Raw genomic sequence first — 27,873 nt, forward strand, 5'->3', positions numbered from 1 at the left:
CAGGCCAGGTCTACTCTGGTTCCTGTCATCTCTGGGTCATTCCAGCTCTGGCATTAATCAGTATTTTGTCACTACGTACCAGCAGCAGCAACAGGAGAAGTTGTGAAAGTTTCTATGAAGCGTGTTGAGTTTTTCAGTTTGAAACAAATGCTCAGCTTTAAACAGTGTGGTGCTCAGTTGTGTCTGCAGGGAGACATGTTCTGCTGTCACAGTGCTCACAAACAGAACAGTTATACTCAAACTAACATAATCAGACAGAAATCACAACCACAGAACTGACTTTAAAAAAAAATGTGTGCAGAGTATCTCAACCTGCAGACTGCAGTATTTACCTGTAGTCAGCTACACTTTAATTTGGTGAACTTGCAAATATGTTGCGTGCACTCATTTGGTCGTTAGCCTAGCAATAAATACAGTAATCAGAATATCAAAGGCCATTGTTTTGGTCTTAGCAGTGACTTATAAATTAGTGCTGCCATGTGTATTTAGATCCCTATCATGTGTATCTAAAGTGTCCCTGATATTTGTTGTGGATCATTCAGATTCCTACACTGAAATCACTGTAAAGGTCTCGTACCTTAGAGCAGTGCTCTTTTCCTGTTGGCCTGAAATAGTGAACCCCAGCATCACACAAAGAACGGCAGCTCGCAGGCTTCAAACAGACAGCATAACCTTTCACAAACTTTATTAGAGGCTGTTGAGGATGTCAAGGCTGCTGATTTACTGTTCTTCTGCTGAGCAGCGTGACATCCCAAAGGCCCAAACGCAGCATCGGCTATAAACAGAAGGAATTTTTAAGAGCTGCTGAAGTGGTTATTAAATGGTTTGCTGTATTATAGTGGAATAAGATCTGATTAGAGGAAGCGAGAAGGCCCAAAACTCCCTCACACAAGCCATTTTAAAAGCTGATATCCCGCTTCCAGCCAATTAAACATTCAAACGTGGTGAGTTTAGGTGAGACGCTGCTGGGCCTCGCTACCTGGTCAACTACAGCTTTATCCTCAAATCCTCATCTTTGATCCTTATGTTCATTCAGACCCTGAGAAGCATTATCCAGGCCCCTGTATTTAATGTTGAGAAGTCCATGTCAGGCGTTCTGCTTTGTGTCCCCGCTTTTATCTATGTTTAGTATGATAATTTGGCATCAATAATTGGTGCCTGTCACATCCATCGTAGCAGCTGCCAACATCTGGTCCTGGGGGGAGGCTGTGTCATCTCCCAGTGGAGCGTCTCGGTGGAGTTGCACCATAGTTCAAGATAATCACTCTGATATCATGACGGTTTTCTCATCACTTACGGGAACACACAGTCCAACCAGGAAGGGAAATCACCCTATTAGTTCCTATTGAAAACAGGGAATAGTTTCAGTTTTAACATCTGTGTAGGCTGAAATCTATTTCTGAGCATCTAATAAGATTTTATTATTTTTAGTCCCACCAGTTCAAACCATTGTTCCTCCTCTGAGATCAGATGCACAGGGCCATTCTTCAGCCCATTGACTCTAAAGCTGTCTAATACATGTGTGTGATCAGCCCTTTGTAAGGGAGCGTGTGTTTAGGGAAGCCTCTCCCTGCTGAAGGCTGGAGGATCTCCACCAGAACACACTTTTCTTTCTTTCTTTCTTTCTTTCTTTCTTTCTTTCTTTCTTTCTTTCTTTCTTTCTTTCTTTCTTTCTTTCTTTCTTTCTTTCTTTCTTTCTTTCTTTCTGTGTGTCCATGTGTGTGTCCATGTGTGTGTGTGTGTGTGTGTGTGTGTGTGTGTGTGTGTGTGTGTGTGTGTGTGTGTGTGTGTGTGTGTGTGTGTGTGTGTGTGTGTGTGTCCATGTGTGTGTGTGTGTGTGTGTGTGTGTGTCCGTGTTCCATTCACAGAACACTTGTCTCCTAACACCTGCATGCCCAGCATAATTGTTCCCCAGACAAGCTCTTCTGAGCTCTGGTGTCATTGTTTCCGGGGGGGTTAAGCAGCCTTTCACCGCACACAGTGACCCTCATGAGAGCAGCGAGCTGCCCTGTAGCGCTGCGGTACATTGGGGTCGACTCCAGTGACCTCTCTCAGGTGTGTCTGTCTGAGTGTGTGTGGGTCTATCTGTGTGGGTCTGTGTAATAAAGCAGCGTTATTGATTCATCAGGCCGTTAGCTTGACAAAATAACCCGCCTAGAGTGTGTTTGGTTGGTCATCTGGCACAGCGCTAACACCTGGCAGTGCGGTGGGTGTGAGTCGGACAGCTGTGGTCGACCGTGCTTGAAATAAACAAGAGGCCCTGGAGAGATTAATGGCCGTCTAAAGATCGAGAGCCATGGCACCTCGTCCAGGAATGTGCCGTTTATAAATGGAAAGGAATGGGGTGAGTGGCAAGCAGAGCAAGCAGGAAGGGGCTGGCTGCGACCCAGGCGTACTCTCCATCCTGTTTAAAGGCAGATATTTTAATTCCATTCCTCCTGTCTGAATAGTTTGAGCTGTGGACAAGGCAATGAGAAGAAGGCTTGTAGGAGGACATCATTATTTCATTTATTTTATTTTATTCTGTGATTATTTTTTTTTTGTTTCTACTTCATTTTAAACACAATTTAAAGTTCATGGCAACACTTTTTAACCTGAAGATGAATGTGTATCATTATGTTTATTTTTAAGGTCATATCATCAGCTACCAGCTACATGGTATTATGTGGTAACTCACCAACTTTATATTGGTATAATTACAGTTAAAACTATAACTCCTGAGTCTGGAAGCTTGTTCCACCAAACAGTATGTTCTCAATATTAGTATTTGAATTCAGTCCAACCTTTGTTGGTCCCTCAATATCCAACTTAGATAACTTATTTTTCTGTTTGTATGGTAAAAATTCATCAACATGTCTTTCATTTTAAAGTTTCCCATCAGTTGAAGAGTCTTGAAATTCTCCTCTCATTAACACATTTCTTTGTTGTTGCCCCCCTCCTTCCCACTCCCCCTCCCCCCCCACCTCCCTTCTCATGTTGTCTGCAGTCACAGTACACAAACCTGGGGCTCCTGAACAGCATGGATCAGAACATCCAGAACGGAGGCTCAACCTCCACCAGCCCCTACAACAACGACCATGCACAGAACAACGTGACTGCCCCGTCGCCCTACGCCCAGCCCAGCTCCACCTTCGACGCCCTCTCTCCCTCGCCCGCCATCCCGTCCAACACCGATTACGCCGGGCCCCACACCTTCGATGTGTCCTTCCAGCAGTCTAGCACAGCGAAGTCTGCCACCTGGACGGTAAGACATCTAGACACTGAGCAGTTTGTGCAGTCTGCGTGAAGTTAGTTGAATTCCACCTGCTGCGTGATTTATGAAGAGCCAAAGTCCTGACCCACTTCAGCATTTTTACATTGGTCTTCATTTAAAGCTGAAATATGTTTCATGGTCTTTCTGCATGTAGTCTTAAATAAATGGGTGGGTACTACTTTACTGGATAGTGAAGAGTGATCACTAAGAAATGTGTAACTTGTGTAACTTTTTGAGTTACATAAGAGGATCAATAATCCGTTTACAGCCAGTAGCCAGTTCAATTACTTAAGACTGGAAACAGTTAGACTGACCCTGTCCAAGGACTGAACAATGCAACATCTCCCATCAGTCCTACTCATCAGCATGCTGTCCTGCTCCTATTGGGCAATTATAGACTGAACCAGGTAAGTTGTCAATCACACGTGCTGTGATTTGACTTTCATAACTTTATACCTGTGATGTTGTACCAAGCAGTTCTGTTTTCTTTACTCTATATTTCAGATATTGTTTTGATAAACCAAAATATTCTCTAACACTTCATGATTTTTTGTATATGTCTCATATGAGCAATCTTCCACTTGTCATAATAAATAAGGACCCCCAGAGACACTTTAATGTACTCCTTGTCATCGTCATAGGTTGTCAAATGAGGCAGTGATTTGTCAGGTTCGAGGTTAAAGAGACACGTTTACCCAGAAATTCGTTAGCCGACTGCCTGTGGCAGATTTGGGTCAACATTATTTAAGGTCCTTCATTGTTCCAAAAAGGAACGTCACTTAAGATGTATAGCTTCAAATCATGACGACACCCCGGGCAACTTTTTCTCGCTAACAGAAGAAAAACTGAAGAGTAAGATGTCATTACAAACACCGTCACGATATTCAAATTGAATCTTTGTTAAGCTCATAGTGATCATGTTCAAACTTTACTGGCGCTCTGTTGATGGCAGAGGTGAACAGGGCGAGTGGTTGCTGCAGGTGTGGTGATGCCCTGTGCAGCTAGATGTCACCATGTGATGCTCAGTGAACCTACACAACCAGCTCCTCCAGCTCTGTCATTACACACGACAGGGCCGAGGGACAGCTGTTGCATCAGAGCCCCACCTGCTCGCTTGTTTATGTGTCTGCTCTGTACTGCTGTGTGCAGACACTGGAACAGGTCAGTGTATTAATGCACCCTGGCGGACGAGACGGGCGACGAGGTTTCTGTCTCAGTATGCGGGACAACTTTTATTTAAAACATTTTATGATCCATTTTTGGACAGTTTTGATTGGACAGAGTGACACTGATCAATCAGAATTAGTATGTTAAAACATCATGGTTTGCCTCTTAGGTTTACTGTGACATGATGATAATTACATAATGGATCTGCATGAATGTAAAAGGTCATTAAAATGGTCTGTCATTAGATTAAGACTGATAATTAACAGCTCATCAAACGCAAATGTGCCAGAAGGGTACTGCTGAGGAACCTGCTGAGGCTCAATGAAATTTAATGACCTGTGCCTTCCACGTTAAATTCAGGGAGTGCTGGCCGATCTCACCTCAGTGTGGGACTGTGACATTTACCCAATTCCCACACTGCCTCACTCATCCCTCTCATTTTCACAGTCCAAAAACAAAAGTGTTTGTCTGATGTGCAACCGTGAGTCGGCTAAGAGGGAGGTTTGTGCGAGGCACGCCCCAGAGAGTTTAGGACACATCCCATCATACACACACATGTAGGGAAACAAGACCCACAGACAAAACACATGATGCAAGACTGGTCGGATCGGTCTGACTTTACTTGGTAGTGGATTACCACTTCATGAGTGCTCTCAGAGACGTGTGCATCTTCCCCCGAAGACTTACTGATTTCAAAAGTGAACAATAGTACATTTGACTTCAGACTTCATCTTTATTGTCCATGTGGCGTCTGATCATTGTGAATATAGAGTCTCTTCAAAGATGAAAAAACAACCATGAGAGCTGAAAATATAACAGCAAAATAAAAACACAAATTAAATTTGAAAAAAAAGTGTGTTAACTATGATAAAGGGACATTTTCGAGACCTCCTCATATTCTTTAAACTAAGACCATCAACCAATCCAAAAGAAGTTTGAAATGAAACTGATCCATGCCTGTAAATCAAACAGTATGAAGTTAGGTCACTGCTTTAGGCGGGGCCTCTTGTTTATCCAACACTCAGATCTTTTGTTTACTGCTTTCTTTATTTCCTTTGTCACTGTAACAACATGATTAGTATAAGAATCTGTGTCAGAGCTGTTTTCTCACTTAATAACCAGCTGAAATGTCCGTGTGTCATCCACGCTGCTCCTCTCTCCACTCTTATTTGTCACAACTTTGCCTCACTGACCATTATTATTTTTGCTCTGATGATTTTCCATATTGGCTTACAGCGAGAGTCATTTTCACCAGTCTGCAGCAGCAGTCAGCCAAATTGTAAAGAAACAACAATTAGAGCGCCGGTTCTGATCTCAAAGGAGGCTCCCTCACCTGATCTCAGGAGATCTTTCCCTAAAGCTCCCATAATCTCTACCCAATAGCTCAACTGCTGGACTGACGGACCGATGGCAGCAAGCCACTGATGTCACCACCGCGGCTTTGCTCCCTGCATAGATCTGCTAATGCCCCTTTTTGAAGGCCTGTGGGATCTTCCACGGGACTTAGTGGACTGTGTACTGTACTTTTTGATGACTGTTCTTACGGAGACACACCTAATCCCTAACCCACACCTTAACCTCTTCCTGTCTAGGATGACTGTGACACACACCCACACACTCACACAGAGAGAAAGGTGCAACACGTCAACATTTCCCAGAACTGCTCCCACACCGTTTCCTTGTTGGCACGGTTGCCGTCTCCATGGCGTTCCCTCCTTCATCATCCCCTCAGAGAAAAAACACTCAGCCAGGTCGCATGAATACATTCAGATGTTTTATCTCCTTCGTTTCACTAAATTAATGGAGTGTTGCAAATGAGGCAGCTATTGTTGCCTATTGATGCGACTATTGTGAGTGTAAAGATTGGTGGTGTTTACCGTGTGTATTAGCCGCCACCACATATAGTGAAAGAAGAGGAATGTCATGGTTCGGGCTATCAGTGGGACGCTGCAGCGCTCAGGGGGATTACAGTAATGGATTGAGGGCCCTGTAGATAATACTTGTGTAAATACTGCGTGCCTCTTTCCTGAACTCTGTGCTCCTGGAGTGGGCTCTGTCTTTTTGAGAGAGTTAAGCTTGATGGTTGCATCTCACATTGCGCCGGAGGAGGAGGAGGAGGAGGAGGAGGGGGAGGGGGAGGAGGAGGAGGAGAGCCCCTGAATGCTCAAAGAGAAGAGTGTTCTAGCGAAAGGCTGCAAGACACAGCTTGCCCTTGGAACATCTGCGGGCCCGTCCCACGCCTCACGAGATGGGGCTGAGACTTGTTTGTGTCAAGAAGCTTGTCACGACTCGCCCATCACAGAAAGACAAGCCCTAAAAGCTACAGATGGGAAAAGGTAGAGGGAACTTTTTTTTTTTTTTTTTTTTTTTTTTTAAAGGCAAGAGTTGAAAAGGTTTTTATGATCTGGGCTATGGGATTTCTCCATAATCTTCCACGGAAAAGCCCAAGATTCTTTTTTTTTTTTTTTTTTTTCCCTCTAGCAAACAGATACCTGCAGCGAAGATTTACCTTCGACAGAAAACAGGATCACGCTGCAGAGAGATAAAAAGGAAAAGGCAGATATTAGTCTGTCATCAGGAGAAGATGACAAATGTGGATCAGAAGTCATTAAACTTGTACTGAATTTATGAGAACAGAAATCAGTGCTGTGATAATTGAAGGTTGGAATGACATAAACATGTTTGCAGCTTTTTGTGAATCAACGGGTTTTTTTTTTTCTTCTGGCTGGTTTAACAAGTTCGTAAACTACTCTGCTTTTTAGAATAGATGAGAGGAAAACAAGGATATCTTTTTCTTCCTGCTGCCCTCAAAACCCCCAGAAAAGACTTTTATAAACCTTTTTCCAAATGTTGGCTTGATTTTTGTTTTCAAATGCAATGAAGTCGGTGGTCGTTACAGTTTTTTTTAGAGCCTGTCAAATTGGTTTGATTGATCAAGAGACGGATGCATATTTGACTTTTTTCAGCAGTGGCTGCACGATGCCACATGTCAGTGTGCAGGTTTGCCTTTGGACAGGTGTCATCACTGAGATCGGGTGGTCAAGATTACTGCACATGATGACAACCAGGCATTTCTGTTTTTAGAGGGGGTTGCAGAAACATGAGGTTGTCCTCTGAAATGTTGAGGTACATTTTTCCTCCACAAAGCAGGTGCTTTGCTTCTCTTTCAGAGAACAGAAGAGAAGGGAGAAAAAAAAAAAGCCTTTGGATTATTGTTGAATTAAACAGGTTTGGGAGAAGCTGTAGGCATGACATGACATGTCAGGTATGAAGAAGACAAGACCAGAGGCGCCAAACGGTGCTTGTTTAAGGCCTGATGTTTGTCAGGACTTGACTTCTGCATGCGCCCGCAGCGCCTGTCAGGGAGAAAAGAACGCTACAGCTGTGGGCCTGCCTCAACCTGCGCTGAGCAGGAAGTGTGTGTTTGTGTGTCCCACTGCTGTGTGTGTTAGAAAGTAATTGCACACATGCAGGAGTGTCCGAGCATCAGAACAAGTCGTACGCTGCGTGCAGTGAGGTTATTCGATATTTTGGTGGAGTTTACAGAGCGCAGTGTTGCCGGCGCGGCTCAGATGTGCAGCAGCAGTCAGGGTTGGTTGTGTTTGTAGGTCATCCTCTGTTTCCTTTCCGCCTCCCCGCCTCATGACATGAACAATGTGTCACGTGTGCTCCTTTGCAAACACTTACAAAAGTTTGCTTTCAAATGATTGTGATTAAGCAGCTCTGCATTGTGTGCTGTGTGTTCCCTGGCTGTGTAATTCACAATGTGACCAATGAAAGGCCCATAATTACATGTTAACACCTGAACGCCGCGCCCTGTGTGAGCGACTGAATCCCATCAGTCAACTGGCTGTCCTCCACCCTGAGCACTGTTGGCTTAAAGCACACGCTGCTTTCAGCGATCGGCAGCAGCTCCTGCTCTCACTGCTGAGCAAACACAGCAGCGGCACATAGTTGTGTACGCAAAGTTTGTAGCTCCAGGGCTGGGATGGTTCTCTGCTGTGTGTGTGTGTGTGTGTGTGTGTGTGTGTGTGTGTGTGTGTGTGTGTGTGTGTGTGTGTGTGTGTGTGCGTGCGTGCGCGTGCGTGCGTGTGCGTGTGTAAGTTTGAGAGTAGGATATCATCTCAACAAACTTTGGTTTTCTGCCTCTCAAACATCTCTGATTGGACGTCGGTGCTCAGAGTTGTGTTGTTTTTCGCCTTCAGCTCCAGAAAAAGCAGCAGCCTGTAATTATTCCAGACACTACGTACTGACCCTTTACACAGATCCTCTCTCTCTTTCTCTTTGCCTCATAATCTTCTTTCTCTTTTTTGCTGTCGCTCTGCTCGGCTTCTCCACCTCATTTAGCTGATTGACAGAGGCGTACAGGGAGTATCGGGTTAGGAGCGAGGGTGACAACTACAACCATTCATCTTAGGCTCTTTTTTTTCTCCTTTTTTTTTTTTTTTTTTTTAAGAAGACCTTTTGGAAAGCTGCTTCGATTTTAAGGACGAATCAGTTCAGTCATCGTGTCGATGTACATGTCCCAGAGCTTTCACATCGCATGTCAGTGTATCAAAACACTTGACACTATTTTATTTGCTATTTCCTCAAACATCTTATTTCAGATTCACTTTCGAGCAGTGAATTTTAGCAGCACCGTGTAATTTGATGTTATTAAAATGTTGTTCGTCAGTGGGTGAAATGCGCGGCACTAAACGTTTGTGGGTGGGAACACGGGAACAGAGATATGAAGTGCTGTTTTGGGTTCGTCGCGATGAAAGCTGAAGGTTGCGCCTGAGGAGGCGAGCAGCGAACGTCCATGCCAAAGCTTGTGTAATACTTAAAGTCGGCAGAAACAGGTACTGGAACGAGCTGCTTTTCATTGGAAACCACACTTAATAGAGGTGGAATTTTTATGTTGCATTGTTCTCAAACGCATCCCCCCGAGCACTTTTCACCATGCTCACTTTTCTTCACTCTCCACCGAGGCTGACAGGGAAAATGTCCACCCCCCCCCACCTCCACCCACCTCCACCCCCCACCCCCACCCCCACCTCCACCTCCACCCAGTGTCTGCAGCACACAGAGGATTTAAAGACTCTGATTACACAGCAGTGATTTGAATGGTTTGTTTACACAGTTGGGTTGAGCCTATTAGTAACAATTCAGTCTTTCCGATGCTTTACTGCTTATCAATTCTACCTGTGTCAAGGTACATCCATTTTTAAGTCCAAACTTGACTCTGAGCTAGTGTGTGTGTGTGTGTGTGTGTGTGTGTGTGTGTGTGTGTGTGTGTGTGTGTGTGTGTGTGTGTGTGTGTGTGTGTGTGTGTGTGTGTGTGTGTGTGAGCAGCCATCACCTGTGATTGGTCCGTCACTCCCGCACTCAACTAAAACTGAGTAATTTTCATCACACGGAAATCAGCACTCGCCAGCAGCTTCAGACTCCCTGATCTCTGTGATGAGTGGCCATCAGATGCTTTAGCACAGCACCCCACCCCCCCTCATTCCTCTTGAAGATGAAAGCCAGGCTTGGTTTAATTGCTCCTGGAGGGGTCCGTTTTATGGCGCTCCTCGGAAGTCCCAGAGGCTCCCTGAGACATCTTTGAGGTTACCCAACACACACTTGCAGCACCAAAACCTGTGTGTGTTTATTTAAGTAGGTCATAATCACAGTCTTGTATTTAACCCCTTTTTGGCTGGTGGGGAGGGGGGAACAGAAGTGCAGCGTCGAGGCAACAGGTGTTACTCAGATCAATGCTTTAAAAAGTGTTACGAAGCCTCACAGCAGCTCGTTTGTTTGTAAACGATTTACTTCCAGATATCGTTGACATGAATCACTTCCCACTTCATCTGGTGGTTTTTCTTCTTTCCAGTACTCGACAGATCTGAAGAAGTTGTACTGCCAGATCGCCAAGACGTGTCCCATTCAGATCAAAGTCCTGACCACTCCGCCACAGGGCGCCGTCATCAGAGCCATGCCCGTTTACAAGAAGGCCGAACACGTGACCGAGGTGGTGAAGCGCTGCCCCAACCACGAGCTCAGCCGCGAGTTCAACGACGGTCAGTTCTGTGGATTTATTAAGAAAAATAAATCCTCTCGTTTCACTTTTATAATCGTCGTTCGTCGACATTTGATGACACAACTCCTTCTGCTTCCAGGTCAGATAGCTCCTCCGAGCCATCTGATCCGCGTGGAGGGAAACAGCCACGCCCAGTACGTGGAGGACTCCATCACTGGACGACAGAGCGTTTTAGTTCCTTACGAGCCTCCTCAGGTGAGCGAGTCCGGCTGAACGTCCCGTCAGGACACACTCTGAGCTCTCTGACAGCCCGGCCTCTCGGCACTGATACAAAACAACTGTTGGTGTCAGTGTGATCAGTACATCGGTGCCGGCCACAGAAGGAACGAGCTCGACAGTGTCGCTACAAATGCTCCAAAAACAGATTCGATCTTTTAGAGAAAAATAGTGGCGACAATCAGGAAGCTGACCGGGAAACTGAAGTGAATGAAAAAGTTAAATAAACTAATGAAGGATGAGTTTGTTTCACACTATCTAGTAGCAGCCATGTTTAGATCATGTTTTGTATTTTATGTAGGTAGAATATTAAATATGCTGTGAAGTGACTTTAAAAGACTTCTAAGAACTAATATTGTTTTGTGTTTTTTAAAATTGTGTCAGCAAAATTGGTCTGAGAAAATAAAGCTACTGTTTTGCTTTAAGATGATCACAAACCTGTGGATAATTTATATATATGATGACAACAACATTTTTATAAAATTGTAACTTAACGCTGCATTAAAAGCACTTAAAGAAGTGTCACTCATCTTTATGAAGGAACCAAAAAGGTTCCTGCTGGAGACTTGAACATGTGTCCTTGTTCCCAAAAGGATTCTGAAACTGGAATCAGTCTGAATCCTATTTTCACAGATAAAACTGTTCGCCTCATTTCCAGAAGACACCTGTCCTCCGTGTTTCTCTGTTGATGTCTCTCACCTGCGTCTTCCTCCTCCTCCTCCTCCTCAGGTGGGGACAGAATTCACCACCATCCTCTACAACTTCATGTGTAACTCCAGCTGCGTCGGCGGCATGAACAGACGTCCGATTCTCATCATCGTCACCCTGGAAACCCGAGAGTAAGACACACCGTCACCTCCTTCACGGTCCTCTTCGGTTCTCCGTCATGCGGTGCATTGTCTCTGACCGAGGCTCTGTCTCTGTGTCCCCCCCCCCCCCCTCTCTCCCCACTAGTGGTCAGGTATTAGGCCGCCGCTGCTTCGAGGCCCGGATCTGCGCCTGCCCGGGCCGCGACCGCAAGGCCGACGAGGACAGCATCCGCAAGCAGCACGTAACGGACGGCACAAAGAGTAGTGACGGTACGAAGCGCCGTAAGTAGGGCCGGGGCTGGTGGCGGGCTGTCGAGCTTCTTTTGGTCTGACCTGACGTGCTGCCAGTGTCGAGGACCGTGAACCTCACCGCATCACTAACGCTCAGGGAATGCTGCACGCCTTGCCTCCTCTCTCGCCCGTTCCTCCTCTCTCGCCCGTTCCCCCTCCTGCTCTGGCTTCAGCTGAGTGTTCGGCACTCGGCCGCCTGTATTCACTCTGGACTCTCCTCTTCGCAGCCTTCCGCCAGGTTTCCCACGGCATTCAGATGTCCACCATCAAGAAGAGAAGATCCACAGATGAGGAGGTGTTTTGTTTGCCTGTGAGTGTAACTTTCTTGATCTTACGTTGTTCTCAGGGCGTCTTACTGAGCCGTCGACTGACCACACGCCTTTTTCCTTTTTTCCCCTCGCAGATCAAAGGCCGTGAAATTTATGAGATTTTGGTCAAAATCAAAGAGTCTCTGGAGCTCATGCAGTTTCTGCCACAGCACACAATAGAGTCGTACAGACAGCAGCAGCAAAATCTACTTCAAAAACAGTGAGTACCGACACAGAGTGGTGATACGGTGAACAGAGCTCAGAGCTGCGTTAGATGGAGGTTCACCCCGTGTCCGAGTGGACGTGCTCCCTGCGCCGCCTCGCTTCTACTAAACTGCTCGTGCACAACTTTGCTTTTGGATGAAGTGGTTGTGAGTTTTGCGGTGTAAAAAAAAAAAAAATAGGAAAAAAAACCTAACCGACTGACTTGTTGCTGAAGAGTGGATTGCGCTGATTAGATTTCTTTATTGTACTTATTGCTGCCGCTGAAGCGCCACAGCTGTGAAGACAAGCTGAGAATAATTGCTCTAAAATGGGTTCTTCAGAGTTTATCAGAACTTTTTCAGTGCTGGCGGCTTCACAGGGTGAACCTCGCATCATGCAGGCCTGTTTTTTCTTTTTCTTTTTTTTTCCTCCTCCTCCTCCTCCTCCACCCGTTCTCTCTCTCTCATGGGATCCGAGCCAAAGCTGATGAATCGTGACAAATGTACCTGGCTATGCTTTGTTAGGGAGAAGCCTCCCAAAGGTTCACGGGAACGCCTTTGGGTGCTCTGCCAGGTTTTTTTTTTTGGGTTGTTTTTTTTGCACAACAGTGCCAAACACAATCCGTGCCTCAGCCTCATCTATTGGCGTAATTAAAACTCTTTCACATGTTCGCACACACTTCTCCTCGTCCCGCCCATTTCACCATAAACTATGGAAACGCAGAGATGAGAGTAAGTGATCGTTTGACAGGCCTGTGATGATAATTACTGCTTATATTATAGTTTCCCAGTAAGAGACTGGCAGACAGCCTCACGGTGAGGTAGTGCCTCAAATTGCTGTTGGCTGTTTTTCCACTTTATTTGCTTCCTGTCAGGCCAAAAAACACAAACAAACATTTGATAAACAGACATTCGTATGTTTTGGAAGAGAATATCTCTGTCAGGATTCGGTGTGTTCGGCCCTTTAACAGCTTCTGTAAATCATGACCTCTGAAATAAAAGGTTCTCTCAGCAGCAAGTGTTTCAGACCTTTTCTGTCCCTCCACTGTGGTGAAGCTAAATAATCCCACTGTGTACATTCCAGCAGTGAAACGCTGTGATTTGTGTGCGCAGAGTGCCACCTACTGGACGCTGGCATTAGTGCAGCTCAGTGTCTCACCTGCTCACCCACACACGCTTTGAGCGGTTCTTCCTTCCCGTAACATTTGTTGAGCTGTTTTCTGAACCTCCGGGCCTCACTCCTCTCTTTCCTCCTCCTCTTCCTCCTCCGTCAGTGAGCCCTTATTTCTGCTCTCTCTCTGTCTGTCTGTCTGTCTGTCTGTCTCTGTCTTCTCTCTGGTTCGTCCCTGCAGCCTGATAAGAACCCGTCTCGGCAGCCAACTCCTGGAACCTGCAGGAGAGCAGAGGTGGCGCTGCAGCACCTCCTGAAACTCTGCTGCCCCACATTCCTCCTCCTCCTCCTTCCACGGACCTCCTCTCTGTCTCCTTGGATTTTTCTGGTCTGCTTCCTTCTGCTCTGAGGACATGAACTTCCTGTATCTACGATCTGTTACTGCTGGACTTCTGCCTCTGCTTTTCTTGGAATCAAAAGACTTTGACTGCATGCCTTCTTTTTCTTCATAAAACATTATTTTGAAAGGTTGCCTGTTGCGGTGACATCATCAGTCGCCACTTTATCTCCTGCATCGATGCTGTTTGTTAAACTCAGGCTGACGTCGGACAGAAACCAAGTTTAAAAGTTTTCGGGTTTTTTTCACATGGAGCATCGTCATGAGAGCTGGACTCAAACTCTTGTGGGATGTTTTTTTTTGGGGGGAAGAGACTTTATTATTGAGAGAACTTAGTGCCGATGCTGGTCATGTTTTGTAAAGTCACTGCAGGACAGTTTGTGTGTTTTGTTTTCAAATTTCCTCTGTGATGACCATTCTGTTTGAAACAGATGATTTTATTTTGGTGGCTGAATATAATAAATGGATTTTTTTTTTTGTGCTTGAATTTGTGTTTTATAAATTAAATTTGTGGTCAGTCTGAGCTCCAGAATACTGTTGTCGTCTCAGTAGCAGGCCCGAGTGTGTTGATGGATGTCAGTGACGACGTGTCTCCTCCTCTCCCCCCCTCCCCCTCCAGGACCTCCATGCCGTCTCAGCCCTCCTTCGGTTCGTGCTCGCCGACCCACGGGAAGATGAACAAGCTGCCGTCCGTCAGCCAGCTCATCAACCCCCAGCAGAGGAACACGCTCACCCCGTCCGGCATGTCTGGAGGCCTCACTGACAGTAAGTGTGCACCTTTTGTCTGTCTTCCTGTCTGTCCCCCAAAAACTCCACCAGTCCTGTCCCTCCTGGGCTTATTGTATACATATGAGGACCGCATGTCCAGGCAGGCATGTCCTTCCCCCCCCCCCCCCCCCCCGATCCCTCCCGTCATCCCATCAGACAGCTTCGTCCTCACAAAGAATATGATCCCTATGAGATTGTCCCGCAGGACCTGCTATGATGCATCATATGTCATGTAAAGAGTAACCTCGGCTCGCCCCCCCCCCACCCACCCACCCACCCCACCCACCCCACACGTTTCACTTACGTCACCAGATCCCAGATCCGTAAAAAAAAACAAGGCTCACCGCAGCTCCTTTTGTCTCTGCAGTGACTCCCATGATGGGCTCTCACATCCCCATGAACGCTGACATGAGCTCACTGAGCCCCACACACGCCCTGCAGCCTCAGCTGCCCCTGGTGCCCTCCTCCCACTGCACCCCCCCTCCTCCATACCCCATGGACAGCAGCATCTCCAGGTACCTCGTCGATCTGCAGCGCCCACACACCCACAGCTCTGTTTCTGATTGGTTTTCAACCCGATTTCGACTTTCTGACTTTCTCATTTTTACCTCACCACACTTTTAGTGGAGTCTTTTTTTTTTTTTAAACTCCTTTTCAGAGGTTTTTATTTCATAATGGTCGTTTTCCTCTCAGTGATGTCACCAAGCACCGCCCCCCCCTCACCTCTCAGCCAATCACACGGCTCTCTGTAGTCTACCCAGCAGTGCAGGCGGTTCAATAACAGGAGATGGGCTGGTGGGGGGGGCTTTGATTAGCAGCAAGCTGAAGTTCAGATGTTCAGTGAAGGAGACTCTCAGTTGCTGTTCCCTCTGAGACTCCTCTGATCCCCTGAAGCTGGTGGAGTAAAGGTCCCGTCAGGACACCTCGACCTTATGAACCAACTGTCCAACAATGGTGTCGACGATGCTTCGACTGGAGACGCTCTCAGTTCGCTCCGAGGACACGTTCACGTTCGCATCTCCTGAAATGTGTTCCTTTCTCACCGGGCCTTCGTGAGAGCTCGGGCTGAGAGCTTTGAACAACACCACATGTTGCGATCGCTCTCCGTCATCCAGCTGCTGCCGATAAACATCTCTGCGTTGTCTCCTGTAACGTCTCCACTTCATCTCCACGATCTCCATCACAGATACAGCAGCTGGTTCACTGTTCAGCCTGCTGATAGAAAGCAAGATGCTGGTTGTGACTGTCAGCAAAAAAAACATAAAGCGTGTCACTGAGGAAAAAACCATTATGGAATAAAAACCAACCTTGAAAAGGGACATCATGGAAGAAACGTTTCTCTGTGCTCTTAGATTGTTTTAAAACTTCAATACACACAGTGTGACCGTTTATCTGTTCTTTTCTATACTTGATTCATTCATATCATTTCTTTAATGATGTCTTATATAATTCATATTAAAGACATAGTCGAGAAGAATTAAATTCAGTAAAACTGAATTTAAATTGTAGTAAAATGTCACAGTTTGAATTGGATTCATTTGCCTCAAAGCACTTTGACTTCTACACTGATAGCACTGTAATGTGTCTCGTGGAGGAGAGGGGGGCAAAATATTCAGAACACCTTTCAATATAACCCAGTGCAGTTCAGCACCGCACATTACAGTCTCCAAAATGATTATTAAAATCAACATCTTGCTCACTTGACTGAAACACAACGAACCTTCAGGATCTTTACAAAGAAAGCATTTATCACTGGCTTAAAGCTCCATGTTTGATGTGGATGTTAATGTTACGACTGACGGGTGTGTCCCACGTTTCAGGCTTATCGTAAACGCAAAAGTAACTTTGACACCTGAGGTGTGAATGTGTGCCGACATCTACCCTGATGTCAGTTTATAAAGAGAAAGAAATAGTTTCATGTGTAAAACATATCGAGAGATGGGATGGGGATGATTTGTCTACTGTAACGGGCGGTTACGCTGTAACCCCGGTTCTCTGCGTGCTGTAACGGGCGGTTACGCTGTAACCCCGGTTCTCTGCGTGCTGTAACGGGCGGTTACGCTGTAACCTCGGTTCTCTGCGTGCTGTAACGGGCGGTTACGCTGTAACCTCGGTTCTCTGCGTACTGTAACGGGCGGTTACGCTGTAACCCCGGTTCTCTGCGTATCACATGTAACAGAACGATGTATCGTCTCCGGGCGATACGAGAACTGTGGTCTTTAAAGTCTGCAGTCGAATCGTCCGACAGCTGCAGATCCCCACCGGAGCGCTGTGTTGTAAAATAAACATGAACATGTTCCAGCTGTGAACCTCCTCCTCCTCTTCCTCCTGCAGCTTCCTCCTACGGCTGGGCTGCGCTGGCTGCTTGGACTACTTCACAGCACAGGGCCTAACCAACATCTACCAGATTGAGAACTATAACATGGAGGTGAGCCCCTGCCTATCCAACACGACTCATTTGTTGGGTTAGTGAGAAGAGTGGCTCCCCCTGCGAATACTAACGCTCCCCTGTGTAATGACCATTAGGACCTGTCCAGGCTGAAGATCCCCATCGAGTTCCAGCACCTCATCTGGAAGGGCATCATGGAGCACCGACAGGCCATGGATTTTTCCCCTCCTCCCCACATAGTGCGCACCACCAGCGGAGCCTCCACCGTCAGCCTGGGCTCCTCTGAGGCCAGAAGCGAGCGCGTCATCGACGCCGTGCGCTTCACCCTGCGCCAGACCATCTCCTTCCCACCACGCGACGAGTGGTCCGACTTCTCCTTCGACCTGGATTCTCGCCGTAACAAACAGCAGCGCATCAAGGAGGAGGGAGAGTGAGAGCAGCCGGCGTCTGCTCCTCCCTGTCCCCGCCTCTCATTTCACGCCTGCTGATGGAACATTTCATTTGAACGCCTGGTTTTAGTGCAAACACTGCTGAGAACAAAGTACACACTCACACACAAGTGCACTTATTTCCCCTTTTTTTTTTGTTCTGGTTCGTCGTCGCGGAGGAGATTCGTGGTGTTGAGCGAAAGGTGCATTTTATTGTTGTAATTTCTTGAGAGCACTTAAGAAATGCTGATATTTTCAAGATTGCTTTGAGCTTGTGCTAAAGTGTTCACGATTCATTCCCATGTTTAAAAGCATGACTGGAAACAAACGAGGGCTTATTCGGGCTTCTATTTCTGCAAATATTTTACTTTATCCTTTTTCACCGCTATGGTTGTACAAGTTAGTCGAGTCCACTGGTTTTCATGTGTCAGCGTTGATTGTAAACATTTCAAAGAGCTCTTCTCAGAAGTATTATGTCAGCTGATGGGCAATCTGTTTCCTGCTTCTATATTTTGCTTTTTTTTTTTTTTTAATTTTTGTTTTATGTGTGTTGTGAGACCAATGGATCAAGTCAGGTTGTGAAGTGTGTTTAAGTGACGGATGGTCATTCATTTGATGTAGCCATATATAGGCCTAATGCTCTTGACCCAGTGTTTTAAAGTTACATGATACTATGACTGATGTTGTTTTGTTTATTCTTGTTTACTGCTGTGGAAAAGTGGTTGAGAGTTTCGAGCAGACGCCGAGCACAAGTATTTTTATCATGAACCGTGTTTTGGTAGAGGTTTATTTCTTTTGATAACTGGCCAAAACCTGATATAAATGTATATAAAGTTGTATAGTTGTTTTTTGTTTTTTTTAAAGTCACCCCTAAATGAACTGCATCACATCGTGACCCAAACACGTTGATGTGAATACAGTCTGGTAGCTTCACCACTGACAACGACGTGTGTGCTCAGCGTTCGCCCGCAGCTCGAGTCCAGCTCTCTTTCAAGTAGTCGTTAGAACTGCTGTTTCATATTTTTGTACAATGTACTGTAAATATGTTGCAACATATCGTGGGTATTTTGATATAAATCGGAAAATAAATATCCATACTTGCTGTATTGCATGTCAACACTCCTTTGTGTCCAGTTATTTCCTCCTTGAAAGGAATCCAACAACTTTCATGCTGCTGATTTTCACACTGAAATCTGTTCCCACAATGACGACAGTGACACGACCAGGAAGTACAGGCAGCTTTTTTTTTTTTTTTTTATTCTGCACATCCTTCAAGCGGACACTAGGAGGAGTAAAGAGCCCACAGCCGTGACAGTTGGTGTCTCTCAGCTTTTCTGTCAGTAACAAAATTAGGACCAAAACCAGATTGGAGACACGACGGGAGGAGACACGTTGAGCCGAAGCACTTATTAACATTTCCTGTATATTTCACTATTTACACAGAACACTGAACCGTGAATGTGTCCAAAACTTCACTCCAGCTTCACTTACAGTTTGTACATTTTCAGAAAAATAGGAATCTTTCCGTTTCATACAGTAGGTTGTTGTTGTTGTTTTTTTTACATTTTATACACACCGGGGAGAAACACCGATCAGTCTGTGTTACTCCACCTCGGCCACGTGAGCCACCTCCACCTCCATGGTCTGGATCACCTCGGGCGCGTCGTCCAGCTTGGTGTCGGTGAGGGCCTGCTGGGCCAGGACGTAGTTCACAACCTGCATGATGCCCTGATCGGAGAGCGTCGACATCGAGCCGTCGGCCGCCGCCTGCACCGCCTGCACCGCCTGCACGGCCTCCACCGTCTCCTCCGTGATCAGCACCGTCTCGATCTCCTCCGCCGGCGGCTGCTGCCGCTCGGCCTCCCGGAGCTCGGGCGGCAGGTCGGACGCCAGGATGCTGACGGCGTGCTCCACCTGCGTGCCCTGGTTGTGAAACTGCAGCGTGTCCTTCTCCAGCATGATCTTGCCGGGCAGGCTGTCCACGTGGTACTTGGCCATGTGCTTGCGGAGGGTGCGCGCGTCGATGTGGGCGTCCTGGCACATCGGGCACACGTACGGCCGCTCGCCCGTGTGCGTGCGGACGTGACGCTTCAGAGAGCGAGCGTCGGCCCAGGCAACGCCACACGTCAGGCATTCAAACGGCTTCACTCCTGCAGAGACACACCAGGGCGGTTGGTACCGTCACACACACACACACACACACACACACACACACACACACACACACATACACACACACACACACACACACACACGCACACACACACACACACACACATATATACACACACACACACACACAAATATATATACACACACACACACAAATATACACACACACGCACACACACACACACACACACACACACATACACACAAATATACACACACACACACACACACACACATACACACAAATATACACACACGCGCGCACACGCACACACACCCACCCACCCCTCTCTGCCTGCTCACCCTGGTGGTTGTTGATGTGACGTCTGTATTCTCTCAGCTGAGTGAACTTCCTGCCACACTGCTCACACTCTCTCTCCAGGTTCTGCTTCACTCGCCCCTTCTTGCCGTGCGTGGCTTTCTTCACGTGTCTCCTGAACAGAGCTTTCTCAAAGAACTCCTTCCCACACACATTACACCTGAGAGAGAGAGACACACACACACACACACACACACACACACACACACACACACACACACACACACACACACACACACACACACACACACACACACACACACACACACACAGGATTATTCAGTGATCAGAGTCTATTTCTAAAAGTTATTTCTGTCCGTCAGCTTGGAAGCGTCTCTCTCTTCTTCCCGTACGACAGATCGGAACGAAGGTTTCATGAACCGACCGACTGGTCGGAGTAGAAGGAACAAAAGCAGGGCTCTGCTGTCACGAACCGTCAGTACAGGATCTAATCAGTATGATTGATCGGTGCCGGGCTGCAGTTTGTGCTGTTCAGGTGTTCTGGTGCGTTCATGAGAAACTGGAGAGTGGGAAAAGTTCAGACTTCCAAGTAATGGGAGAAAACACCTGAACGACGGCTGTCTAACTGTCTAACTGGGAGTATCCAACTCAGAAAGAGGGACGTTCCAAGAAGTGTGTTTGACGTCGCTTCACGCCGTGAAAGAAAGAAATAAAGCGGTTAGCCTAGCCGACCTGCTTTGCTAGCAGCGTTAAACACCGCAGGAATACAAAACATGTTGAAAGTGTACGTCTGCAGCGTAGACAAATAATGACCTCCATTCTCTCTCCGTGTTGGTTTCTCGGATGCCGACGAGGGCGTTTGACATGTTTTCGTGTTCAGCACTAAAAAGCTCTCAACTCTGAAGTCAGAGACTCCCAAAGGGGACGTCCCCTACTGGCCGGGTGCCTGAACGCACCGTCAGAGGCGGAGTTCAGAGACACTGGTGACGTCAGTCCGCGGTGGGATATGAAGAAATGATTCACTCCTGTCTTTTAAAGCTGAATAAGGAGCTCCACTTAAGTCAAATGTGTAATTCCCCGACTTTTCACGGACTAAGAAGCTGAGATTGTTTACGACCTATAACGAACACGTGCCCCTCTGTTTGTGCCCATATTGAAAGAAATGAAATGTGGATCTAGACACCGGTCGCAGAGGAAAAGAATTTATCTAACAATATCAGGATTTGGATGGAAACCTAAGAGGGTCCATTTGTCCACGTCCGTCAGTAAGGCAGCGTTACAGCTGCACATGTGGAAAATATGACATTTATATCAAGTTGCTGTAATATTCTTTGACCCAAGAAATGATCAAATTCCCGAACTTTCGCCGTCTGATAAAAGAGTTTTTAAACTCCGTTGATGTGGAACCCTGGAGCTCATCACCCCAACGTCCATCTGAAGCCGCTTTCTTTTGAGGAGGAACCCGGCGCCGCTGCGCCGAGCCCTCCTCCGTCCTCTGTCCTCCGTCCTCCGTCCTCGTCACTAAGCGAAGCGGCCGCGCCCGCGACTTCCTGTCCGCCGGACTTACTTGAAGGGCTCGGCCACGCTGTGCGACTTGACGTGGGAGTACCAGTCCTTCTTCCAGCTGTAGCACTTCCCGCACACCTGACACTGGAAGGGCTTCAGGCCCATGTGCTTGTTCATGTGCTGCTGCAGATCCTTCGCTTCGTAGAACGTCTTGTCGCAGCTGCGGGAGGGAAAGAGGGAGGGGGAGGAGGGGGGAGGAGAAGGGAGGGAGAAGGAGGGATGAGTCAGCGTACGTTCAAGCCTCCTCCGGCGTCAGGCTGTGAGGACGAGGAGTTACTGACTGCGAGCAGGCGAAGGGCCGGACCACAGGTTTGGGCTGGTGCTTCTTCAGGTGTTTGCTCAGAGCCGAGGCTCGGTGGAACGTGGCTCCGCACGTGTTGCACAGGTACTTGGACTCACCTGAACACAGAGATTATAGGAATCGGAGGAACGGGCGTTATTGCACGGTCAGCACAGAGACGTTCAATATTAAAGGCTCGGTTCAATTGCAAACAAACATGTCACGACTTGCGGGGGGGGGGGGGGGGGACAGGATTCCTCTGATATTTCAAACATTTAAGAGCAGAGTTACTCTGCTGTTTTTCAGCAGAAGTTTATTTCTCCCCGAGTGTTGTGTGATTGTTTTTCTCATAGCTGGTATTGTTTCCCTGCCTGTCTGTTTTTACTGGTGCGGCGGCCGAGGATCGGACGCAGATTTTAAAAGGATGCCTCCACCGATGCTCCGCGAGCCGCCTTTTTTTTTTCCGGCCGGCGCTCGATGAGCCGGCGGTCTGCGGTTCTTTCTCCTTCGGTAAGTTACAGGAAGAATATTGCGGCTTGCGTCTCTTGTTTTGCATCCGCTGTGGCCGGTCGTCCCCGGGAGCCGGAAAAGAGGGGAGTCGGGTTTCCCCTCGGCCGGGCGCGACACCGACGTCATCCGTGAGAGCAGGACTAACGGGTGAAGACGTGCACGTCAGTGGAACGACTCAGACGAGGCCGACGGAGCGGAGCACCGAGTGTTCCTCGGCGACCGGCCGCATGCTAACGGGGTTAGCGGATAAAGCTGGGCTCCACAGAGACCAATAAAATCCAATTCCAACAAAGTTTATTCAAAGAAGATGTCTGTGTCCTCAAGTGTGAATAATTCCCTCCTCTAGCACTCTGACCTGTTTAACACTGTGTTGTTGTTTCTTCATTGACAACTGTTTTAACGCTCCCATTAATTACGGCCAATAAGAAACTGCTGATTGTTTTCCTTTTCAAAATAAATAAACACGCCTCTTCTCCACTGCATTCAAAACTCTGGTGACGGGCCGGAAACATCGGCCAATCAGAGAGGAGCGCCTGCAGTAGACCGTGCGAGCCAGCCCTGGATGAGAGGCTGTGGTGTGCACTGACCTGTGTGAAGGGTGGTGTGCTCCTCCATGCTCCGCTTGCTCACGAACGACTTCTTGCAGAACTCGCACTGGAACTGCTTGGTGACGTCGTGCAGCGCTCGGTGCATCTTCAGGTTGTGTTTGTGGGCGAACGTCTTGCCGCACACCTTGCAGGAGTGCGGCCGCACGCCGGTGTGGTTCAGCATGTGGATGCGCAGCGAGTACAGCTTCGGCAACGTCTTGCCGCAGATGTCGCAGACGAACTCCCTCTTGGTGTGCGGCGACGCCGTCTTCTCGTCCAGGTCGCTGTCGGCTTTGTCCCCGGAGCCGTGATCCGCCGGCGGTTTGGGGACGGGCGCTCGCTGGCTGCTCTGCTGCTTGTGTCGGGCCAGGTGGGCGCGCAGCGAGGCGGCGTACTGGAACTCCTTACTGCACAGCTGCAAAGACACGAGGACATCACGGTGAGGGGACGCGGGCGGCGTGAAGGAACAACGCGTCCTCCCGACCTCCACGAACACTCACGCTGCACTTGTATCCGCGAGCTTTCTCGTGCTTCAACGTGTGCATGATGAGGGAGTAGCGTCTCTGGAAGGACACGCCGCACTCGGAGCACGTGTGTTCCCCGTCCGCGACGCTCTCCGCGGCGGGTCGGTCCGGCTCGGCTCCGGTCTCCGGCTCTGCGGCCGCCGTCCCGACCTCCTCCGAGCCGAGTCCTCCTTCCGTGGAGCTCTGCGCGGCGCTGGACTCCGGACCCGCCGCAGCCTCCGACTCGGGCTGTCGCTCCACCGGAGTCTCCACCGGCTGCTTCCGCGGTCTTCCCCTCTTCCCCGGGCTCGGCCCCACCTGCGACACACGTATCCATAGCAACCATTTTATTTTTTTTAACTCTAAGCCCAACACACGATGAAAGCACGTGAATTAAACTATAACTGCGTACCTTGGGCGTGGCAGCTCGCGGTGAGGTGGAACCTTTCTTCCCCTCCTCCTCCTCCTCCAGTCCCATATGGAGACGAGCGTAACCGCCCTCAGCGATGGAGCGCTGCCGGAGTCGCCTTCTCTTCGGGTCCTCCGACGCCAGCTCCTGCTTGTCTGCGTGGCTCTCGTCAGCAGAGGGATCCTCGTCCTCCAGAGGAATGAACTCCTCCACCTCCACCTTCTTCACCTTGGCCGGTCGTCCTCGCTTGCGTTTCTGGGGTACGGGAGCCGGTTCCTCCGTCTGGACCTGCGGAGCCTCCTGAGGTGACGGCGCCGCGGACGCCAGCGTGGCGAGCTCCGAGGCGCTCACCGTGTCGGGCTCCACGTTTATAACGAAAGCTCCCCCTTCGGCGACCTGCGGCTGCTCCATCGCCAGGCAGGCGGAGACCACGGCGAGGGACTCGCTGGCTCCGGCCTGCCCGCTGTGGGTGACCACAGTCATGGTCTCCCCGTCCATCTCCTCCGCACCGCCTGAGATCAGAGTGACCGTCTCTCCTGGTTCAGCCGGTCCACCGTGAGTGATCAGAGCCACGGTCTCGTCCTGTCCGGCTTCCACGCCGTGCACTTCGTCTCCGTCCGCAGCCTGCGTGACGACGGTCAGCGGCTGCTGGATGTACGCTTCTTTGGAGGACGCGACGAAAGCCAACGGCTCCTCTGACACAGCGACACCGCCGTGTGCGACCACGTCACTCTGTATGGTCACCACGTAGGCTTCGGACTCGTCCTTGGAGCCGTCCTGAGACACCGGCTGGCTCGACACCACCGTGTGCACGTCTCCCCTCTGATACACCGTCAGCTTCTGCTCCTCCACCTGTTTGTGCACCGACTCGCATATCTGCAGCACCTCCGTCATCAGCAGGTGTCGGGCGAGGTTGGCGATATCCGCCATCATGCAGAAGTTAAACGTAAGCGTGGAGGTGTACGCAAAATCCAGCAGCGGGAGGAAGCTGGCTTTGGTGAAACCTGCGGCGAGAAGGAGGACGGTTAAAGCCGAGCGCCGGCGCAAAAACCTTCAGTAGAGATGAAGAAACGGGAGACTCACCGGAGAGGTCCACCACGGCTTCATGTGTGGACGCCGCTCCCTTTTCAAAGAAGAGCTCGTTGAAATATTCGCTGCACGCTGCCAGCACGGCTTTGTGAGCGCGGTACTCCTCTCCTTCGATCAGCAGCGTGATGTCACAGAACTGGTTGCTGAGCCGCTGCTGGTTGAGTTTGTCCAACATGGTTTGGCTGTGTTTGGGCAGGAACTGATTCACCTCCCCCTTACTGTCCACCTGGAAACAGTTCAGCAAAAAACTAAAGAAAAAGACTTTCATTTGATCTCGCTGTAATATAAGATGTCTGATACTTACAAAGACCAGTTCGTGCTTTGCTACCCCCTTGGCCGACTTGGATCTCTGGTGGGAAGCCGAATCTGTAAAGGCTAAACTTTCATCTCCTTTTTCTTCCTCCTCTTCCTCGTCCTCTTCGCTGTTCTCGGTGGCAGCCGCCTTGCGTCTCCCCGACCGGGCGAACGGTCGAGTCCCGGAGCCGTCGTCGGCGCTGCGCCTGCTCTGACAGTGAGCGCACTCTCTGATGTGGTCTTTGACGTTCTTCAGGATCCCTCGGGAAAAAATAAAGAAAGAACACGTCACTCACCGGCGACAATTAACACAATAGAAATAACACCACCGTTTTAGGAGACAACGGTCTGTGGGGCTGATGAATTAAAGTGCGTGACACGGAGGGTGTTCGTAAATACTGAGGTCATTGTTGGGTAATTGTTCCGGTAGAAAACAGCAAATAATGATCCAAAGTGACATCATCATCAAAAATGTGTTTACGGTTATTAAAATGTATAGAGAATAAATAAAACACAATATTGGAAAGGAATAGATGCAATATTTAATTTGAGCTTAAATAGATAATAATTCTTTAAAAATGTGTGTCGAACAGTAGGTAGTAAATGTCAGATAGTAAATGGAGCTGGATCTTTGTTGCTGAGGCAGATATGAAGTATCAGAAAACAGTTCAATAGATCGGGTTTCTTGATTGAACTCAATGTTTCTACTGTATTATTATTCATATTTATACTAGGTCTATAATATTTCTGTAAAAATGTTTTTAATTATAAGTCAGGATTTCAGATAGTTAAAAGTACAATTAGGTTGTTAAATCCGAACGAATGGCCGTGGTGTGTAAAACTAATAATGTGCTGATAAAATCGTAATTATTCCAATCAAACTTTGATTTGAAGTGTCATTACTGAGTGCCAAAGGCAGCAGGCGGTATTCTGCAGAACTGATGCTCAATCAATTATAAAATGAATGAAGTTTCCACTGTCAGATAAGAAAATGGCGCTGAGTATGTGCTGATCAAAATAATTGATTCACAGATCTATAAAAAAATAAATAAAGTTCAGCCTCATTCGGGGGAAAAAAAAAAGAAGGTTAATCTCGCGAGATGCAGACAGTTCACGGAGACCTGCCGATATGTCAACTAATAGTTCATGTCTTCATTCAACAGCATCCCGCTGCTCTCCTGTTCAGTTTGCGTGGTTCAAATTAATTGTTATTGTTACAAATAACCATAAATAAAAATAATAAATTAAAAAAAAATTAGAAAGTCCAACAAATAAAACTCCTTTTTAACCAGCAGATGGAAACAGAGAGTAAGTGTAACGGTCGGTGAACATTTCCATGTATTACAGGCGTCTCTTAAAGGCTGCTTAAACCGTGACTCGGTGGTGACTCGGTGGTGACTCGGTGAGTCGGTGGTGACTCGGTAGTGACTCGGTAGTTACCTCTCCACCAGTACTTCTGAGAGATGACTTCCCAGGTGAGTTGCTGGTTGAAGTGCTCCCCTCCTTCCATGATGTGCGCCTCGTTGATGAGTTCCTTCCTCCGCCCGTCCCGCAGCACCACCTCCAGCTCCGTGAAATCATTCTGGCCCTTCAGCCGGCGCTGATAAAACAAAGTCCCGCTCCGTACGACGTAGCAGGCGGCCGCTTTGCGTATTTTCCTCTTGGTGTTACCGGGCGTCCCCGGCGCGTACGGCTCCCGTTCATCGGTCAGATAACGTATGATGGCCAAGTAGCTTTCTTCACACGACATGTCTCAGCTGACCCGCGTTTTTCACGCTGAATTCTGGATTTATCTCGAAGAGGAGAGCCCTCCTCGGCTTCTACGGAAGATGTGTAGATTTTATACGGCGCTCAATCAACAGATAACGTGGTAAAGAAATGCCAAAACAACATTTCAAATTGTTTTCTAGGGTGGAACTGCAGTTCACAACCGTCAGGGTAGACTTGCCCGAACAGACAAAATGGCTGCAGCACAACCGGATTTTGCGTAAGCAGAGGCGGAAGTACGTAATGGATGTTATTCACCACACGGGGGCGCAATGCGCAAACTTATAACCTTAAGGAAAGGCACTCGGTCACTTTTTAAAAGCTTGGTTTATTATTCAACTTCACTTATCAAGTGACCTATGTTTTTATTGACAAATGTTATTGTTCTTATTTGAGTTTGTTTTATATTTCTTGCTGTCAAATATCAAGTTCAATTTTGACAAACTCATTTTATGTTTTATGGTATCTGGTTGAATTTTTGTTTTGAGATCCCCACACACGTTTGAAGATATCTAAGAATACTCGACTTTAAATAGCAATTTCTGTCTAATACAGTTATTCATAGGAAAAAAAAATCTAATTACCCAGATTTCAATTCTCAAAATCATATCTCACTTGTTGAAAAATTATATAAATACGTTTACAGTTTTAAAGCCGAACTACTGGATACAAGATGCTCACTGCAACAGTGAAAGTCCACAAGTAACAATGACAAAACGTTTTTTTAAGGGAAAGGTGGCTTTAAATAATGCAATTTTTTTTGGATGCTGACATGGCACTAAATTCTACTACATTAATTGAGCAACAGTGTGTAACTAATCCTCCAGTAACATTGAATGACTATAGTTTTGTTTCCTTTAACTGAGATGTACAGCAGTCATTAGTTCCCTGTGACGTGTTGAAATATGCATAAACTATTTTTAACCACGTTCACAAAAGTGTAGGCTACACAGTAAGAAAGTGAGGGACAACATGAACGGGGTTCGACTAAAGGACCTCAAGGCCTCGAATG

General features: G+C 47.7%; 2 protein-coding genes across 5 annotated transcripts in view; one reads left to right on the plus strand and one right to left on the minus strand.

The window, feature by feature from the left end:
- tp63 (tumor protein p63) overlaps positions 1-18,521 on the plus strand; it is a 34,266-nt gene extending 15,745 nt beyond the window's left edge. For 2 of the 4 annotated variants that reach the window (XM_069704084.1, XM_069704086.1), the window contains 11 exons: positions 2,987-3,244; positions 10,278-10,464; positions 10,564-10,679; positions 11,430-11,539; positions 11,655-11,779; positions 12,028-12,110; positions 12,204-12,328; positions 14,439-14,584; positions 14,955-15,102; positions 16,922-17,015; positions 17,114-18,521. In XM_069704084.1, coding sequence (XP_069560185.1) covers positions 2,987-3,244; positions 10,278-10,464; positions 10,564-10,679; positions 11,430-11,539; positions 11,655-11,779; positions 12,028-12,110; positions 12,204-12,328; positions 14,439-14,584; positions 14,955-15,102; positions 16,922-17,015; positions 17,114-17,410 — 1,689 coding nt within the window. In that variant the 3' untranslated portion in view covers positions 17,411-18,521. Of the gene's footprint in view, positions 1-1,971; positions 2,056-2,986; positions 3,245-10,277; positions 10,465-10,563; positions 10,680-11,429; positions 11,540-11,654; positions 11,780-12,027; positions 12,111-12,203; positions 12,329-14,438; positions 14,585-14,954; positions 15,103-16,921; positions 17,016-17,113 lie in introns of those variants that run through there. The other 2 variants (XM_069704085.1, XM_069704087.1) reach the window with 2 other exon arrangements.
- zbtb11 (zinc finger and BTB domain containing 11) lies at positions 18,247-27,037 on the minus strand. The gene is made up of 10 exons (XM_069704083.1): positions 26,535-27,037; positions 25,105-25,355; positions 24,795-25,026; positions 23,715-24,715; positions 23,300-23,620; positions 22,800-23,214; positions 21,704-21,821; positions 21,424-21,582; positions 19,880-20,055; positions 18,247-19,554 (listed from the first exon to the last, which is right to left on the minus strand). Exons 1-10 carry the CDS (start codon positions 26,842-26,844, stop codon positions 19,007-19,009), a joined length of 3,531 nt encoding a protein of 1,176 aa, XP_069560184.1. The 5' UTR covers positions 26,845-27,037; the 3' UTR covers positions 18,247-19,006.
- Between the last annotated feature and the right edge of the window lie 836 nt (positions 27,038-27,873).

Source organism: Brachyistius frenatus, unplaced genomic scaffold (assembly GCF_029030835.1).
Source record: "Brachyistius frenatus isolate BFR_SWC_R1_liver_20210118 unplaced genomic scaffold, ASM2903083v1 Contig_49, whole genome shotgun sequence".
Classification (NCBI taxonomy): Eukaryota; Metazoa; Chordata; class Actinopteri; family Embiotocidae; genus Brachyistius; species Brachyistius frenatus.

Excerpts from the sequence above, each read along its gene's own strand:
- zbtb11 (XM_069704083.1), bottom strand. The coding sequence starts at position 26,844 with ATGTCGTGTGAAGAAAGCTACTTGGCCATCATACGTTATCTGACCGAT. Across the intron at positions 21,822-22,799 it reads GCACACCACCCTTCACACAG|GTGAGTCCAAGTACCTGTGC; the intron begins GTCAGTGCACAC and ends CTCTGTGTTCAG. Across the intron at positions 20,056-21,423 it reads AGCGTGGCCGAGCCCTTCAA|GTGTAATGTGTGTGGGAAGG; the intron begins GTAAGTCCGGCG and ends TCTCTCTCTCAG.